Source organism: Plectropomus leopardus, chromosome 3, assembly GCF_026936395.1.
Source record: "Plectropomus leopardus strain MGB_pleo_1.0 chromosome 3, ASM2693639v1, whole genome shotgun sequence".
Taxonomy (NCBI): Eukaryota; Metazoa; Chordata; class Actinopteri; order Perciformes; family Serranidae; genus Plectropomus; species Plectropomus leopardus.
The window spans coordinates 20,462,396-20,479,983 of record NC_142178.1 but is presented as its reverse complement, the minus strand read 5'-3'; the positions used below and the strand labels follow the sequence as shown (position 1 = coordinate 20,479,983).

Sequence of the window (17,588 nt, the reverse complement as noted above, 5' to 3'; positions counted from 1 at the left end):
ATACAGTCCAATACAGCCAGAAGCAGTCAAGAGCTATTATTGGGTTTTATGTAATAACAGTAGTACCTTTATCTAAATGCTAGCATCAGCATGCTAACATGCTCTCAGTGATAATGCTAGTGTGTTAATCTTTACAATTAACACTGTTTACCTTCTTATTTTGTCATGTTAGTGTGCTAACATTTGCAAATTAGCACAAAGTACAGCAGAGGCTGGTAGGAATGGCAGTAGCAGAGTATTGGATAAACTGACATTTTAAACCTGATCCTGGGTTAGGGTTAAGGTTTATAAATCATCCTCTGGCGACCATGAACGTCTGCACTTAAGTTCATTGTCATCAATCCAATAGTTGGTAAGGTATTTCAATTCAAAAAATGTAAAAGGTAGCAGTAGAAGAAAAGTCATTAGATTGTGAATTTATCCTCTGGGGATCGTGAACATCTAAACAAAATTTCACGTCAATCCATGTAACAGTTGTGGAGACTGACCAACACTGCCATCTCTAGAGCCATGCCACCAGAAAAGCTAAAAAAATACATATTTACATGTAAAAGTATTTGGTATCTTTCAGTGATAATTAAGGGCATCACAGGGTAACTCATGATAGGACTATCATAATGTGTTTCCCACCATTAAAAGTGTATAATGATACAAGAGATACAGTGATTATTTAAAAACAAACTAACATGAATGATGAATTGTGAGACAAAATCTATGAGTAATTGCAGTCTGTTACTGAGAGTAAAACAGGAAATACATTTTATTTTAAAAATACATTTTCTTCACTTCGTTATAAACAGCTTTCAGTTTTATTGTAACTGATTAGAAATCAAATTAAGGTAAAGGAATGCTGAATCTGTAATGGTAAAATGTTATTTGCACATTGTTTAAACCTGAATGTTTTAACACATTTAACACCGTTTACATTTTATCAAATGACTAAATGAACAAAATGGAAAAGAAAATAAAGAGTCATTAAATGTGATTTGCTGAGAGGTGAGAGGGCAGTAACATCACCACTGTCATAAATATACAGTTCATATATATAATATTATAAAAATACAGATTCATTTGTATGATATAATTATGCTATAAATATACATGTTCATTTATGTTACATTATTTTATTATAAAAAACAAAGTTTCCTCTTTAACATTTTATATGTTTGGGCTCCACAGCTTACAACTATAAGTCAGTTCAATTGTTATAGACCGGTTATAAACACTAACTTAACTGTCAACATGGAAAAAAGAGTGAACTTGTCTCATTGGACCACCTTGTATCAATACGAATAAATAAACGAATGAATGAATGTCTTTATAATAACAAATTATCATGGGTATAATATGAACTCCCATACTACCATTTTCAACCAAGATAATGCAAATATTTGGTGACTGATGTGTATTTATGTAGCATTCACAGCTACAAATGCTCAGAGGTAATAATAAAAGCTCTTTGTTGTTTTCTAATACTCACATATCACTTTTCCTATAATATCATTATCATATCCACATCCTTTTCTCGGTAAATAAGATAATGTATGTATTCTGAGCCAGCGTTGCAGATGATATTTGCTTTTTTGTAAATGAAGTGCCACCTCAGAATGAGTTTGCATATTCATCCGAGGGAAGCCTGTAAACAAGGTGAGTTGGTACACGGTCAACAGGTAAAGAGGGTTTGGTTTTGACTTGTGAGAAGTAAAATGTTTCTAATTCCAGAGGAGAACAGGCTCAACAGGCTGTGATGTCACGGTTTTCACCAACATGGGACATGTTTCCTCCTGCCAGTCAAGCTTCCTCATTTGTTCAAGGTAAGACCACTGCTCTGATATATCTCACACATCACGCGGTTTAATTAGTGAAGGAGCACACAGTGCGACTCATAGCAGACTGTTTGTTTATGGTGGAGGCAGGTCTGCGCCCGTTTGGATCAGATACCACGGCTTTGGATCTATCTTTATTACATAAGAGAAGAAGTCCCATGTGAGCTGTCGCTTGGCTGCATTCAGCAGGTGTGTTTTAAAGGCTGATTCTGTTGGTTTCAGGTAACTTTTTTGCAAGAAATCGTGTCATAATGTGTTATTTTGAATTTATAAGAAGTATTAAGCTGAACATTTGAGCTAAGATGATACTGATTGTGGGATGTTTTTCATTCAGGTGCTGTACTTGAGTACAATTTTGAGGTGCTTGTACTTCACTCAGTATTTCTATTTTATGCTGCTACTTCTACTCCATTACATTTTACAAGTCAATATTTTATTTTAATATATATGTTTTGCATCCTTATGTGTTTTTTTAATGTCAATCATTTGATTGTTTGTTTGTTTATTTATGTTTTTTTCTGATTTAAGAGCAGATACTACCACCACTGCTGCGACAAGAACAGCATTTTGTACATGTGGCCCGCTCTACCAGGTGTGCTACTGGCACCCTATGGTTCGGTTTGGTTTACTTTACTTTACTTTAGTTTGGTTTAGTTTGCCTTTTTTCCAACATAAAAAATTCAGGTACACTCAAGAAAAAAAAACAGTAATCAGTTATTACTCATGAAGCAGTTACAAACCAAAGCATGTTTTTCTGAACAAATAAGTGTAGAATGAAGCCTTAGCTTATTGCTTTTTACATTAATTGTTTTGTACTGTTTTCTTTAGATTTATATGAAAGACATAAGAAAAACAAAATCCATGTCTATTCTTTAAATCCCTAAGTCCTGAACAAATATTCATATACACACACTGGCATTTGTAACCCAGTTTTGTATCATATTATATTGCATTTTTTACTCTAGTACATTTATCTAGCAACTTTAAATACTTTGGTAATCAAATTATTAATATAAAATATAAATCAACAAATAAATGTATTAATAAAGATTAAGCTGCACAGCAATATAATGAGTAGTTGAAATGATGCTTACTTTTACCAGCTGTTAAAGTAAATGAACACATTAATGCATCAATAAATTCAATACATAATGTAATATACAGTATATTATATTTTTAAAAATGGCCCACTCTGCATTATGAATATGTTTAATTTTGGTACTTTAAGTGGATTTTGATGCTAATGCTTTTTTACTTAAGAGCAATTGTGATTCTTTTACTTTTAACTTTATTTTTTTTTAGTATTTTTACGCTGCGTAATTTCTACTTTTACTCAAGTAAGAGCTCTGAATACTTCTTCCATCATCACAAAAATACTTCACATCAGTTTAAGAGTAAAAATATGTTGTATAGATATTCTCTCTGAATCTACTCCATACATTTTGTGTTAGTGTAAATGCAGTGTTTGTGGTGTAAATGTAGCACTGCATGTGTTTTTGGAGTGATTTCCACATTGTAACTGTGACAGTAATTGAGAAGAATTGACAGGATGCCTACGTTGTGTTTGATGATACAGTCATGCTGCAGTGTGTGTTGGTTTTGTTTTGATTCTGTCACTTTAACCGTCTTCTGTGACAGTACAAACCGGTGCATATACACCGTGATCTCAAGCATGCCTCTCTATTGTTTAATCTGTCGCAGCAGTAGGGAGGACGTGATACCAGTTACTCCCACAACTAAAACAGAGCTGCAGATTTCCACTGCAGCAACATGACAACTCACAGCTTGAAGAACAGCTGTGTGATGTTCACTGTCCTCATACACACTGGGCTGAGAGAGAAATGTAGTGTTTGCCAGTGAGGAACTACAGACGGCAGTGACAGAGCAGTATAAGTACACTGAAAACTGTGAAACTACCATCACAAAAGAGAGCACCTGGAGGACCACATACCTCCAACAATAACACTAGACTTTATAAATAGAAACTGCAACACTGTCCAGATCTACATGGTATGAATCATATGACACATTACATTTACAAGCTTTTTCCAGAGCCTCCAATCTGACAATCTTCATCCACAGATGGAGTTTGGTGGAAGAAGTACTACAATTTTTTACATAAGTAAAAGTAGTTATACCACAGTGTAAAAAAATCTTTGTTACAAGGAAAAGTTAGGAAGGAATACTTCCTCCAGAAACCAGTAAACCAGTTAGTCGTGCTGTGTTACCTTGAATTAGTGAAGAAAATTTCTGACATTACACCACTAAAAACCTTAATATTAGAGATTTGGATTATGCTGCAGAAGTTGTGTGAGAGTTTGTAAACAGGTCTTTTGATATAGTTTTGATTTGCACGATCAATCAGTAAATCAAAATGTTTGTGTTTTCTGTGGAAACATGCGCCACAAATTCAAGGTAACACAGCATGACTTTGACCCCCTCTGATTTGCCAGCAGTTATTTTGTGGATTAGTATTCCTTTTTCCCTTTAACACCTGGAGTGACATCAGTTTTCTTGTGCTGCCTTCAGATGCCTTTCACAAGCATTTAAACCTCTGAAACCTGAGAAAACTGGTTTGATATCTTTAAAAAAAAATAGGAAGCAAGTTGACAAGAAAAGTCCCACAAATTGCAAAAAAAATTAGCTGGGTTGATATTTTTATATATATATACACATATATATATATATATATATATATATATATATATATATATATATACACATATAAATCTTATATACACTTAAAATTATAGGACGGTAGCTCGTTTTCAAAGATGGCCTCTGTTAAATGGGGATATCAATGATCTCCTCAATCTTTCTCTGCCCGTCTACTGACTCCTCGATGACTTTGACCCCCTCTGAGTTGATGCTGTGACCGGTTTGGCTTCATTTTTCACAGACAGTTGGTGTTGTCTGTTTCCAGTCTTCATTCAGTCTCTTGACAACTGAACAAATTACATCTGCTGATAAAGCATGTTGTGAGATGTGGCTGAAAAAACTTCCTGTGGAAAAAAAAGCAAGAAAAGTGATCAGTGTGGCTCAGTTCAAAATGTTGAATACACAACTCTTCATCTGTTCTCTGACATGATTTTGACTTCCCTCTTTGTCTCAGCAGAGATAAATCTCATCTTCTACTGGATTTTGATTAATGACTTCAGTAAAGAAAGAAATACTTCAACGAAAAGGAGAAAATCCAAGTTCACTGAACTAAATACCGTCAAGAGCTTGTCTTTTTGTGTTCATCTCGTCTGAATTATCTGCTCTTTGTCCTCTTTAGCACTAGATCCTGTTTGACTGGATGATCTCCTGATGGAACCCCCTTCATATGAGGAGGCCGGTCTCCACCCTCCTGCTCTGGGCACAGCAGCATTCCCCCCTCCCCCCTCCTACGACACCTCCCTCCACTCCCCCCCAACACCTCCGCCCACCTACGGAGAAGCAGGTACAATAAGAAATCTCACTGGTTTCTCCTCCCCAGTTTGTTTCACGCCTCATCAGGTGGTACTTTACATGCCGCGCTTTAATGAGCGTGAGCCTCCGTACCATAAGCAGATGCACACTTCCTCCTGCGCAGTGACACGGTTGGTGGGTGTAGCTCAGTAGAAAAAAGATTCTTGTATGAAACTGCTCCCAACAAGGTCTGTGGATTATCTTGAGTAACTGAGTCATGATTTTTGGAAAGAGAAGAGCTTTTCAAATGTATTATTTGGTGCTTTGAGCACAGCAACTCTATTTAGTTTCACTACATAGAGAAGGCAGACATCTCTGCGGCTGATATCCTCTAGGGCCTTGGCATCTATGGCGACTCACACCAAAACAATCTAGATTGATAAATAGCACTACAGATAAGAGGACACACAGATACATGTAATTGTGATTTTGGGGTGAACTCTACCTTTAACTTTTCTGGTACACATCCTCCGAGCCTCACTGGGCTGTCTAATATCACTGTTCTTCCGAAGCCATATTACCAATGTAATCAAAGCCGGGTTTCATCATCTAAGAAATACTGTTAAGGGACGGAGCTTTTTATCTCAGGATGATGCTGAAAAACTTGTTTGTGCTTTTATTTCTAGTCGGCCGGACAACTGTGATGCACTGCTCACAGAAATACCTTAAAAACAAATAAACCGACTTAGGCTCCTCCACAATGCAGCCGCCAACCAGAACAGAGAAATCTGACCACACAGCATCTGTGTTGAAGTCACTGCACTGGCTTTGAGTAAATTTGAAAATTTTATTTTAATATGTTATGACTGTTTTTTAAGGCTCTACACAGTCTGGCACCCCAATATATGTGTGAGCTATAAGCCAGCTCGACCCCTAAGGTCATCTAGTACAGGTCTGCTGAATATTACCCAGGTCTCCATGAACACAGTTGAAAGTGTCTTTAGCTTTTATGCACCAAGCCGCTGAAACATGTTACGTGATAACATTAGAATTACCCCAGCAGTATCATTATTAATTTAATTAATTTTAAAATTAATTTATTGTTAAGCTGAATACATTTATTTTGAGCTGCTTATTCCAGTAGTCTGGTTCGACTATTTTATTTTAGACTACTTAAGTGGTTTTAACTTAGGTGTGTTTTTACTTATGCTGGTTTATTGTTTTATCTAGGCCCATTATTTGTTCTTTTTTGTTTGTTTGTTTGTTTTACCCATGTGTTGTTTTTTTATTGGTCTATTTTTCTGAATTTATTCTATTATTAATTTATTCTATTATTAGTTCTTTATTCATTTTAATTCCTATGCATTACCCTATTTAATGGTCTACTATTAGTATTATTATTTTATTTTATTATTTTATGAGCTTTTATTTTTAATGGATTTGATTCTTATGGTTGTACCTCACACTTTGTGCAGCACCATTGTGTTTCCACCTGGAATTAAGTTTGTTTTAAAAATAAAGTTTTGCTTGTTAACTTGCTGAAAAGGAGAGAAAGCGATGCATTTACAGATTTAATGTGGACGTATTTCCTTTTTCTTTTTTACAACAGTCCAGCCAGATCCTTTTCCTGTCCTGACAGTGCCAACTGTTGTAACGTCGCACACCGGTATCACAATCCATCCTATTACACAAAGTATGTAGGGTGGATCTTTACCTCTGTTCTAGCATACACACAAACCAACTGGGCAGGTGGAAATGTTATTTAATTTTCTTCATAGTTTGTTGCTGATGTCCTCCTCTTTCCCTCCTGTTCCTTGAATGGCAGTTGGTGTAACACCGTCTGTTGGCGTCAGACAAACTCAGCCAGCTGTAGTTGTGACACAGCCACGGCCTCATCACGTTTCAGTGTCGCATCTGGAAGATTTCCCCAGTTTGGTTGTTTGCTCGCACTGCCACCACTCTGTCACCACTAAAGTCACATACCAGCCTGGGAAGGCTGCCTGGTGCATGTGTTTTCTTCTAGCAGTGATGGGGTGAGACAACAGAGGCACACACTCACGAGTATTTACACGTCAGAGGGTTGAACCAGCTTTAACATCTTCTGTTCTTTCTCTGCATGTGTTTCAGTTTGTTCTGTGGTTTCTGTCTGATACCTTTGATGGTACGAAGCCTACAAGATGCGCATCATTCCTGCCCACGGTGTGGAAACCATCTGCACACTTACATAAGATGACAATGTCAGGATAAATAAGGTTCCTCTTTTCCTCAGTCCACGCAAAACCTGATACTGATAATGTATTTTTGTCACAACACTGATAAATAACAATTTGTCATAAGCTAGGAATGTAAACACCTCACTGCCTAAACTACACAGGAAGATAAAAGTGAATTCAATTAAGTGTGCAACTGAATGTATATACAGTGCATACTGACGACAGAGATGGACAGAGCGGTGGCTTATGCTGCAGGAAATGTTTGAAATTTTTCATAGAGAGTTTTTTCTATAAAAACTAAAAATACCTCCCACTGCTTTACGCTATAAAGGACAAATTTCCCATCTTGTAACCTACAAAAAGGTGAGTATGATACCAAAAATATTTAATTTGCAGTTTTAATGTGATCTTTTTTTGAGATGTTTTTCACGTTTTACATTTTAAGGCACAGCACAAAAGCATTTCGAAGACAAAAAGTAGGCAAAAAACTTGTGCACTTTTGACCCTCTGTAAGAATCTATTGTGGGGGTTTAAATCAAAGTTAATGGATAGGATGAGAATACTGAATCTGTCCCTGCATGTGCACACAGTATGTGCAGGATGCTTTTTAACATAAACGAGTGCAGACAGAAGACTAAACAGAGGGCATTTAGAATGAACAGGATAATGTCCAGTCCAGGGACTTCAATCATTGTTATTTTTCATTTATTTTCTATATTTAAATACTGAACGAGCAATGTCTTTGTTTTTGTTTTGTTTTTTTTTTCAGATGTATATGAAGCTACAATTTAGATTGTTTTTCCTCGGTGAAGCAAATCAAAGCAAAAGCCTAAAACACATCAAGTTAACACGATTTAACTTGTTTTGCAGAATTCTTCTGCTGAGGCCCTGCACATCCAATGTACATCCACATAGGTGATCGACTTAAACACTGCTAGTCTTGTTGCACCTGTTAGGGAAATAAAAAGATCTTTATCATTCTCATGAGTTCATGGAAGTCATGTGACCTAATGTAAATCCAGCTCTGATCAGTTTCAACATGAGCAGCTCTAATCAACCAGAGTGAATGAACAGTGTGGATGTGCGGGGCCTTTAGGTAAATTAGACGCTACTAATAACTAAATGTAAAATGCTTTTTTTGTTACTGTAAAAGAAAAGTTAACACCAGGAAGGTTTATCCAAAAAGTTAACCACATTTATAATTTGAATTATGATCAATGTAGAAACACAAAATTGAGATATGCTATCTATGAATTAACTCTTCTGTTGTGCTTCAAATTTATCTGTGGTATCTTTCGGTTGTTCAGTTTCAAATTCAATCCCATGTCACAAATTTGCCTTTGCATTACTTCTCAAAGTTAAATAACCTTCATAACTGTAGGTGAAAGGGTTGATGCAGTAGCCCTCTCCTTCTGAACAGATGTGTGTCTTAAAGAAGCTGTCTGACATTTTGGGAAAAATGCTTATTCACTGTGTTGCTGAGTTGTCACAAGATAGATATCTCATGTCTGTCTGTATGTATTTAAAACTACAGTCAGATGAAGATTAGCTGAACTTTGCATAAAGACAACAAAAAAAACACCGGCACTGGCTCCCTTGCTGACTGGTTTTCAGGCAATAAGTGAAGTCTCTGCTTTATTCCAAGATGGCTACTCTTCCCTGCTTGCCTTGTCACACCCCAATGACTGCATGTAAACAGTCCCTCCAGCATTTTATGTGAATTCAGGCAATCCCTGTGAGTTATGTGTGACCTTGCATCACTGCAACTTTAAGTGCAAAATTGACTCATTTCATCATACAGCTGCACACAGCATACTGATCCGCTCATCCCTTCTCTTTTCTTATGTCTCACTGTCTTTAAACAGCTTGCATCTCATTTTTTTAACAAATCTGCCACAAAATCAGGCATTTCAGGCTGCGACAATCATGAAAACAGCCCATAAAATCCTGGAGGGACCTTAAAAAGATGGACAATGGATCTCCACTAATTCCTACTGTACAAAAAAGAAGCCAAAATGCCCGGCCGCTTCAATCTATTATTTGGAGCCAGAATCTGTGCAGTAGCAATCTCGGTGGTATTCAGTTCCCTCCTATACATCCATCTGAATTAATCATGAACAGCGCCATTGATAGTGAGCACAACAATTGGCACACACAGCTGTCAGTCATTATTTAAAATCCCCTTCTTATAGCATCAAATTAAAAGCAAATGATCAGAAAAAATACTTGAACAAACATCAACATGATAAGAACTACCTGAATTGGCAAAAATCACCTTTGGAAAACATTTATTTGATGTGTAGCCTTGCTTTGAGTTTATAGTTTGGCCCATCTGCTAACATGGAGGGGCGAATTCATTAGCTATACTGCAGGCAGCCACCAGGGGGCAATCAAAATGTTTTGACTTCACTTTTTGGGGAGTTGACATGTCGTCCATCTTATATAAAGTCCATGATCACACAAGAAAAATAGCCTAAATTATGGCCTTTTTTGTGTCAGGTATGGGTTTGTTAACAAGTGAATGCATCTACCAACAAACAGTGTAGAGCTTATTTTATTGTATTTAATTATACTGATTGATTGTATTATTGTAATTAGGCTAGTGTAAATATTGCTTTTCATTAAGATGTAGGAGTATTTAAATGCTGTACTATTCCTCTGATGATATAGACTTGATGTATGCTGTGATAGAAAACAGGGTGAAGGATGTGGTTGAAGGATCTGTGTGGTGCTTGTGCTGCTGAGTCGATGCACTCCAGTGCCATGACTGATAATCACACCCGATTTACCTGTTGTTGTTGTTTTAATATTGTGTGATGCTCAGTTCCTGCTATTTAAAAAAAAAAATCCAAATGTTATGTTATTATTATTTATCACTCTATCATGTTGATAGAGAAATAAAAATGGTCTTGGTTACTTTGATGAAGCTGTGAAACTGTTTAATTTTTCTGTGTAAGCAGGTGAGTTTAACATAATGTGTGTGTATGTGGTGTGTGTTTGTATGCTTCCATTTTGACCTTGCTGAGGCTAACAGTGTTAGGCAAAGGGCATTTAGATATTAGTGATATACTTGATATGAACAGCAGCCAATAGCAGAGATACAGCAGGGCTCAGATAGGAAAGTTAATCAGCTACAGACTGGTGGGTCTGGTCGGCAGATAACAGAAGTGTTCACAACTACCAGCTCAGCACTGATACACACACACACACACACACACACACACACACACACACACACACACATCTGTATATCAGCCCTTCATTTCACCACTCCCTTCATACCTTTGTGTGTAGATTGCTCCAGTGTCCAGTCCGTCAGTCTGCAGGTGAACCGTCATGAGGACACTGTTGCTGTTGGGGGCGACGGCCCTCTGTCTCTGTGTGTTTGTCGCCGCTGACAAACAGCCGGACCGACAGGCGGATAAATCATCCCCCGAGAAGGAGGATGGAGTTTTACAGCTGAAGAAAGGGAATTTCAACAGGGCACTGAGAAAACATAAGCAGCTGCTGGTGCACTTTTGTAAGTCACACTCAGCTCGATCTCGACCTACATATTTATACAGACCATAGGGGAGAGTGGGGTCATTTGAAACACATTTCACTCTCTGCTGTTTTTCTCTGGCATTATTTATGTTAGAATATTCAAACAAACCAGCTGCAAATGAAAAGTTAACATCTCTGTTAAAGGGACTGCCTCATAGCCAATTTAGTCTTATTTGCTGTTGTGGAAGAAGAGCTCAGAGCTGTCACTTAATTTATCAGAGACTGTGACACATTGTTCATTTAAAAACGGTTTAAAATAACCCAAACTTGCTAAACTGGCACATTTACAGAAATGTTTATCAATATGCACTCTCCCTGTAAAAGTAGCAATACCACTTTAAATTGTGGTAGAGTAAAAGTAGCAAAAAATGTAGAAGTAACATCAAAATACTTAAAAAAAATTGTACTTACATAGAGTACTTGAGTAATTACTGTGCTCACTGTTTGTGTCTGTTTTCGTGTGTGTAGATACTCCTCTGTCTGGAGAGGGCCATCGTGTCTCAGCAGCTTTCGAAGACGCTGCTGCAGAGCTCCAGGGGTCAGAGGTCAAACTGGCTGTGGTTGATGTGGTAAAGGAGAAGGACCTGGCTAAAGAACTCAATGTGACGGGCCTTGTCACAATCAGGCTGTACCTTTCTGGAGATAAACACAACCCTGTGCCCTGTCCGGGTATGCGCAAATAACACATAGCTTATCCATTAAATGTACATTAATATCAGCACGAGTTAATGGAAGTGTAATCACATTATTAGGAGCTGAAGGCCTTTAAAAGTAGCCTGCCTTCAAACAGCTAACTTTTCGTTGACCTGATCAAAGATCTTCGATTACTCTCCGAGCCAATCAAAACTTACATCAACACATTTATCCCTTCTCAGGATAAGGTCCATGTAACCATCTAAGATATATAAATTAAACATATATTTATAAACATTGCCCAACTCATACATATTGTATGATCATCAGCTTTTCAGCTAATTCCTGTTTCTCTTGTAATATCACAACGCGTTTCTCTCCCGAAAGAGGAGGACGTGATGTCAGGTACAACGTGATGCCAGTCTGGTCTATCCTAGAGTTTTGTTCACACATGGGGGTTTGTTAGCAAACCAACAGAAACTCAACTGGCTGCTGGTTTCCAAGAAATAGTTGCAATCCCGTAAAACATGTATTTATATTTCTGTTTGTGTAAGGTTCAGACAAATGAGACATAAGATAAACAGTGTAAACGAATGCACTTAAAAAGTTAAGGTATATATTTAACTTTGGAGAGAGTTATGATAGCTGTTTCCAGTCTTTCTGTTAAACTACGTTAATCATCTGAAAGTCTAGCTCAACAGTTACATGATATGCGTATTTTCCAACATGTCAAACTGTTTTTCAACCTTAACTTTAAAAATGATTTGTTTGGTTTTGTGATTAAGTTCCTCAGAGCTCGGCCTCCATCTTGACGTGGCTGAAAAGAAGGGCGGGGTCAGCTACTGATCTCATTGCTGATTTGAGCCAATCAGAGGCCTCCGAGGAGCTGACTGTGGTTGGATTCTTTAAGGTTAGTGCAGTACAATACAATACTGTTGTAATGACTGTAATCATATGTCTGAATAATAACTTTGTGATAACTGTCTGTGTGAATGTGTGTGTGTGTGTGTGTGTGTGTGTGTAGGAGCTGAACCATGAATACGTTAAGGTGTTTTACGCTGCAGCGATCGACCTTCCTGATATTAACTTTGCTGTGACACAGAACGATGAAGTCATCAGCAAACATGGACTCACACATGATGTAGTTATGCTGTTCAAAAAGGTAATTTAATACAACACACACTGTGACCAGTGGTGGAAAGTAACTGAGTACATTCACTCAAGAATTGCACTTAAGTACAATTTCAGTGTACTTGTACTTGTTTTTATATTTTCTGCTATGTTTTTGTTCTCCACTACATTTCAGAGAGAAATATCATATTTACTGCATTACTTAATTAATTTTAATTACAAGTGACTGTGGATTCAAGAGACTGATACAACATTTAGTCAACTAATAAATTATGATTGATCATCAAGGATGAAGCTACCAGAATTTAAATTGATGAATACATGAATACATAAATAATTAGTCCAATAAAATAATAATATAGATGATTCTGTAATGAAGTACTCTGCATAATGAGCAATTTTAATTTTGGTACTTGATGTTGATGCTATATTGATGCTGTTGTTGCTTTTACTTAAGTAAGATATTGAATGCAGGACTTTTACTTGTAGCAGAGTTTTTATACACGATGGTATTGTTACTTTTATATAAGTAAAAGTTCTGAGTACTTCTTCCCTCACTGCTGCAGACAGATGGCGTATATGTCTATGTCTCTGTATTTTCTTGGTACAAACTCAATTATTTACATTTCTGGGGATTTTATATGCAAGAGATGGGATTTAAATCATTAAACCATCACAGAAAGCTGGTGGAATCTATTATGTATAAGATAGTTCAAGACCAGAGGTTCATTGCACTCTCATTTGTGTGGTGTGTGTGTGTGTGTGTATGTGTGTGTTTGTGTATGTGTGTTTGTGTATGTGTGTGTGTCTGCGTCTGCAGTCCAAGCTCATCCAGGCTTACAAAATGATGCCTGAGGCATCTAAAGAGATGCTGATCGTTTTTATCACCGTCTACCAGATGGACCCAGTCACTGAGTACACTGGAAAGGTGTAGTATCATGCACTTTTACACACAAATAAACACACACACAAACACACAAACACACACACACACACACACACACACACATAACTGCTACGCACTCTAAAGTTTAGAAATGTTCTGTTTGTTTTTTTAATTATTTAATCTTACCGAAATGGGTTTTACAGGATTAATACATTGAAAGAATGGCTATAGTCCTATTTAGTTTGTGTTTTGGCTTCAGTTGCCATCTTTTTAAGGTGAAAATCTGAAGGTTTAAATGTCTCTTTGCATGAGTCTAAAAAAAGGAGGTTTTCTTGCATATTAGGCCAAACATTTGACTTGATTTTCTGGATTATGTTCTCATAGTTAAAGGATTTAGGGTCATCTGCTGGTAGAAATGGCATATTATATTCCATAGTTGTGTTTTTGTTACCTCAAAATTAGTTGTTTTAGTCCTTTTCCACGGAGTCCGCCATGTTGTTGTAACACAGATGCTCTGCCTATTTTTAGCCCATTTTCAGTATGTCTATGTTCTTGTCAAGTTTAAAGGTTAAATGTGAAGTGTATTCCACCCAAAATTTTTGTTTTCGGAGTCAAACACTCTATCCCTTGTGGGTCTGAAAGTTGGACATTAAAAACAAGTGTTTTGCTTAAATTTGGTGTGATGGACCATTGCAAAATTCTGTTTAGCTCCTACTTAAAAAAAACTCAAAGGGGTTTCTGTAGTCCTTTTTATTTTTGAATTACTTTTTTTGCAATCCATTTTTAAATAAATAAATGAGTAAAAACTACATAGATTCAGGCTTTAACCAACCAGATAGAAACTGTGTTATTTTGCATGTAGAAGTGTTATATTGAGCCTTGAATGGCCAACACTTAAAAATAATAAATTCAACAGTTTGTATTTGCTAAAAGCATATTTACACACACGTAACTTTATCTTGTTAATGGAGATGCATTGATGTTTTACTGTCTCTCATACAGACAGCCACTCAGATATTAACATCACCTGTGTTAAACCACGCCCTCCTGTTTGTCAACAAAAGCTCTGCTGGCTTTAAAGAAATTTACAACGCCTTTCACAGCGCTGCAGAAGCCTTCAGACTGAAGGTAGAAAACAAATGCACACACTCTTTTTCATATGGCAGCGTTGAAACACATTATTAGAATAAGTTGACGGCGTACTTCACCGTGCCTTTGTGTGCGTTCAGATTTTGTTTGTGTGGGTGAACGTGGATGAACCTCGTAACGGCAGGCTGATGGAGTACTTCCGGGTTCGGGAGTTCGAGGCTCCTCTGATACGAATGGTCAACCTGACAGATCATGTGACGTATCACCTGCCCTCTGACACTCTGGATGTGCAGACCATAAAAACATTCTGCCAGTCCTACCTAGAGGGCAAGGCTAAGGTGACGTTCACTGTCATTTAATGTGTGTTACATAACAGGAACTGGAGAAACAGCTCATCCCTGATATAAATAATGTCTTTGTGTTGATGTGACAGCCGAAGATGCAGAGTGAGCCGATACCTGAGGGATGGGACAAACAGCCGGTGAAGGAGCTGGTGGGAATGACTCTGGAGAAAGTCGGCTTCAACCCCAACAAGACTGTTTTTGTCCTGTTCTGTATGTAAATACACTCTTCATTTAAAAACTACCCAGTAAGCTTGGACTTTCAAAAGTTAAAATACACCAAGACAGTTGGGTTAATACTGGGATAAACTGAACTGAAAAGTAAAAAGTCTCAGCCCAGTCAGCAGAAAGAAATGGTGACATTGCACATTTCTGCAAATCACAAATATGCAACGTTGTTACATTTCATATATATTATATCAATGTTTCTAAAGCGATTTATTTAAGCTGATTTTGTAATAGGGACAAAGAGAGGACTGTGGATGTCAAGCTGCAGACCACTGTTCGAGACCAACAAAACCGGTTGATTTTTAGCAAGTCCTTGATTTTTTTCCAGTGGCTTTTAAGCCATCAAACATTTGTGTTTTTTAGCAACCCGTTGCTATTTTCCCATCAGGGATAGTGGAACAATCAGCATTTTTTATAGAAACATTGCTGCACTTTCTGCAGGGATTGTGCCACAAAAGGCAGTTGTTTTTTTATCAAAACATTGACAGCTTCTCCAGCCACGACTGTGTCACCGAAACTGTTTTTAAGTCTTAACATGATCTTTTCGGTTTCAGTGTATCTGCTAATGATGTACAAATGTAACGTATCCATGATTTGCTGAAACACACAATGCCATTTTTTCCCCTTGGCGATTCAGTTGGACGTCATGGTTTCATGAAAGCACTGTTCAGACACCAGTTTAAAGCTGTTGTAATCAATGTTTCACATTAACAAGTTCTCAGCTCAAGAGAGCAATCCATTTTAAGCTATCTGCCCAGTATGGTAACCAAAGTTCAGTGACTAAGTCATGGACATAGAGGAGCATTCAGAGCCAGATATTTCACTCAGGAGTGGGTGGAGGCCAAAAACAGAGCTAAAGGAGAGCGAACACTGGACTAACATTCATCATGTGGCCAGAATCACGACTCCTAATAAATTATGATGTTGCTTTATGTCTGATATACAGTATATGCAACTAGAGAGTTGTTTGCTAACACATTTGTCACAATAACTTAATGAGGTGATAACATTTTAATGTGTTTACAGCTTGTTTTCTTGACCCAAAACTTAACTCAGGCTTAGACACAAGTTAGGTAATTGTCTAAATTGGACCCCTGAAGTAATTTGACCTTCAAATCAACAAATTCATTCTTTCCGGGTCACGCTGCTTTGTATCATCTTTTGTGTTTAATGTTTTCTTTGTGCTCTCTTTGTTCTCCACTCTTGTTTTCTATGTTGTGTCTTACATTTATACATTACTGATACTTAAAATCTCATACTATTCAGATCTTCCCTATAGTTCAGAGTCTCGTGCTCTGTTTCCGCTGTGGGAGGAGTTGGCCGAAGCCGTGAAGGACTGGGAGGACGTGGTCATCGCTCGCATTGATGCCTCAGCCAATGACATCAACATGTCAATGCATGGTCCCTACCCATCCCTCTGCCTGTTCCCTGCTCTATATGCTGAAAGAGTATGGAGTATCTATGTTTAAATAATAATAATTTAGTGATAGCTTCAATATTATCTTTTGTCAGCGTGATGATTTGACTGTGGAGATGTGAACTGCTACAGAAATGAAAAAAATTATGTCAAGAAGGATAGATAGGCTATATAATATAATAAGATATGTGTATTACTTCTGTTCTTTGAGAGACACTTGGCATATATTGAGGTAATAATGTTCATTATGTGATGTCTGTGTTCATGTCAGGTTGTGGTTTACAAAGGAAAGAGGAAGGTGAAGGACTTGGTGAAGTTTTTAGATAAGGAGATGGAAAAAGCCAGAAAAGACAGAATAAAGGTAAATTATTGCTTCACAAACACCAACATTACTGCAGTCCTTTGAGTTTATATGAGTGTGTGTGTGTTTGAGAGCTGTCCTCTTAATCTCTGTTAAAAATAAACTTTCTTTTGTGTCTGCAGGAGGATGAAGACAGGATAAAGTACATCGAGGCTGCGAAAGCTGAAGAGGCAAAAAAAGCTGAAGAGGCAAAAAAAGCCAACAAAACCAAAGATGAGCTTTAATGCACAAACAAAGAGAGTACTGTGTGTGTGTGTGTGTGTGTGTGTGTGTGTGTGTGTGTGTGTGTGTGTGTGTGTGTGTGTGTAGTTTGTGTGTCATGTATCTTTTAGTCGGCACTCTTTAAATACAGATCTGGTTTTATCTACACAACCAACCTGTCATTAACCATCTGTCCTATCAAATCCAATAAAGTTAAGTTAAAAACTCTGATGACTGATAGCTGCAAACCTTTTCATTTATTTATCCAAAAAGATTTTTTACACAGAACTGTAGACTGTTAATGAATAATACAGAGCCCGACTGATACA

General features: G+C 37.3%; 2 protein-coding genes across 6 annotated transcripts; both read left to right on the top strand.

Moving 5' to 3' along the window:
- Positions 1-1,820: 1,820 nt before the first annotated feature.
- On the top strand, positions 1,821-10,351 carry LOC121941494 (uncharacterized). 5 transcript variants are annotated; one of them, XM_042484293.2, is made up of 6 exons: positions 1,821-2,015; positions 2,360-2,418; positions 5,104-5,268; positions 6,826-6,909; positions 7,042-7,249; positions 7,344-10,351. In XM_042484293.2, exons 3-6 carry the CDS (start codon positions 5,136-5,138, stop codon positions 7,447-7,449), a joined length of 531 nt encoding a protein of 176 aa, XP_042340227.2. In that variant the 5' UTR covers positions 1,821-2,015; positions 2,360-2,418; positions 5,104-5,135; the 3' UTR covers positions 7,450-10,351. The 5 variants fall into 5 exon arrangements, with proteins under 5 accessions (XP_042340227.2, XP_087931980.1, XP_087931981.1 ...); XM_088075854.1 differs by having other exon boundaries at positions 2,360-2,439; XM_088075855.1 differs by lacking the exon at positions 2,360-2,418 and having other exon boundaries at positions 6,826-6,882.
- Positions 10,352-10,665: 314 nt separating this feature from the next.
- On the top strand, positions 10,666-17,487 carry LOC121942671 (protein disulfide-isomerase). Its single transcript, XM_042485943.2, has 11 exons — positions 10,666-10,949; positions 11,441-11,641; positions 12,391-12,515; positions 12,630-12,767; positions 13,557-13,664; positions 14,625-14,750; positions 14,852-15,049; positions 15,145-15,265; positions 16,547-16,728; positions 16,969-17,058; positions 17,181-17,487. The coding sequence occupies exons 1-11, from the start codon at positions 10,766-10,768 to the stop codon at positions 17,280-17,282; spliced, it is 1,575 nt and encodes a 524-aa protein (XP_042341877.2). The 5' UTR covers positions 10,666-10,765; the 3' UTR covers positions 17,283-17,487.
- The last annotated feature ends 101 nt before the right edge of the window (positions 17,488-17,588 follow it).

Excerpts from the sequence above, each read along its gene's own strand:
- LOC121941494 (XM_042484290.2), top strand. The coding sequence starts at position 5,136 with ATGGAACCCCCTTCATATGAGGAGGCCGGTCTCCACCCTCCTGCTCTG. Across the intron at positions 5,269-6,825 it reads GCCCACCTACGGAGAAGCAG|TCCAGCCAGATCCTTTTCCT; the intron begins GTACAATAAGAA and ends TTTTTACAACAG. Across the intron at positions 6,910-7,041 it reads AATCCATCCTATTACACAAA|TTGGTGTAACACCGTCTGTT; the intron begins GTATGTAGGGTG and ends CTTGAATGGCAG.
- LOC121942671 (XM_042485943.2), top strand. The coding sequence starts at position 10,766 with ATGAGGACACTGTTGCTGTTGGGGGCGACGGCCCTCTGTCTCTGTGTG. Across the intron at positions 15,050-15,144 it reads ACCTAGAGGGCAAGGCTAAG|CCGAAGATGCAGAGTGAGCC; the intron begins GTGACGTTCACT and ends TTGATGTGACAG. Across the intron at positions 15,266-16,546 it reads GACTGTTTTTGTCCTGTTCT|ATCTTCCCTATAGTTCAGAG; the intron begins GTATGTAAATAC and ends CATACTATTCAG.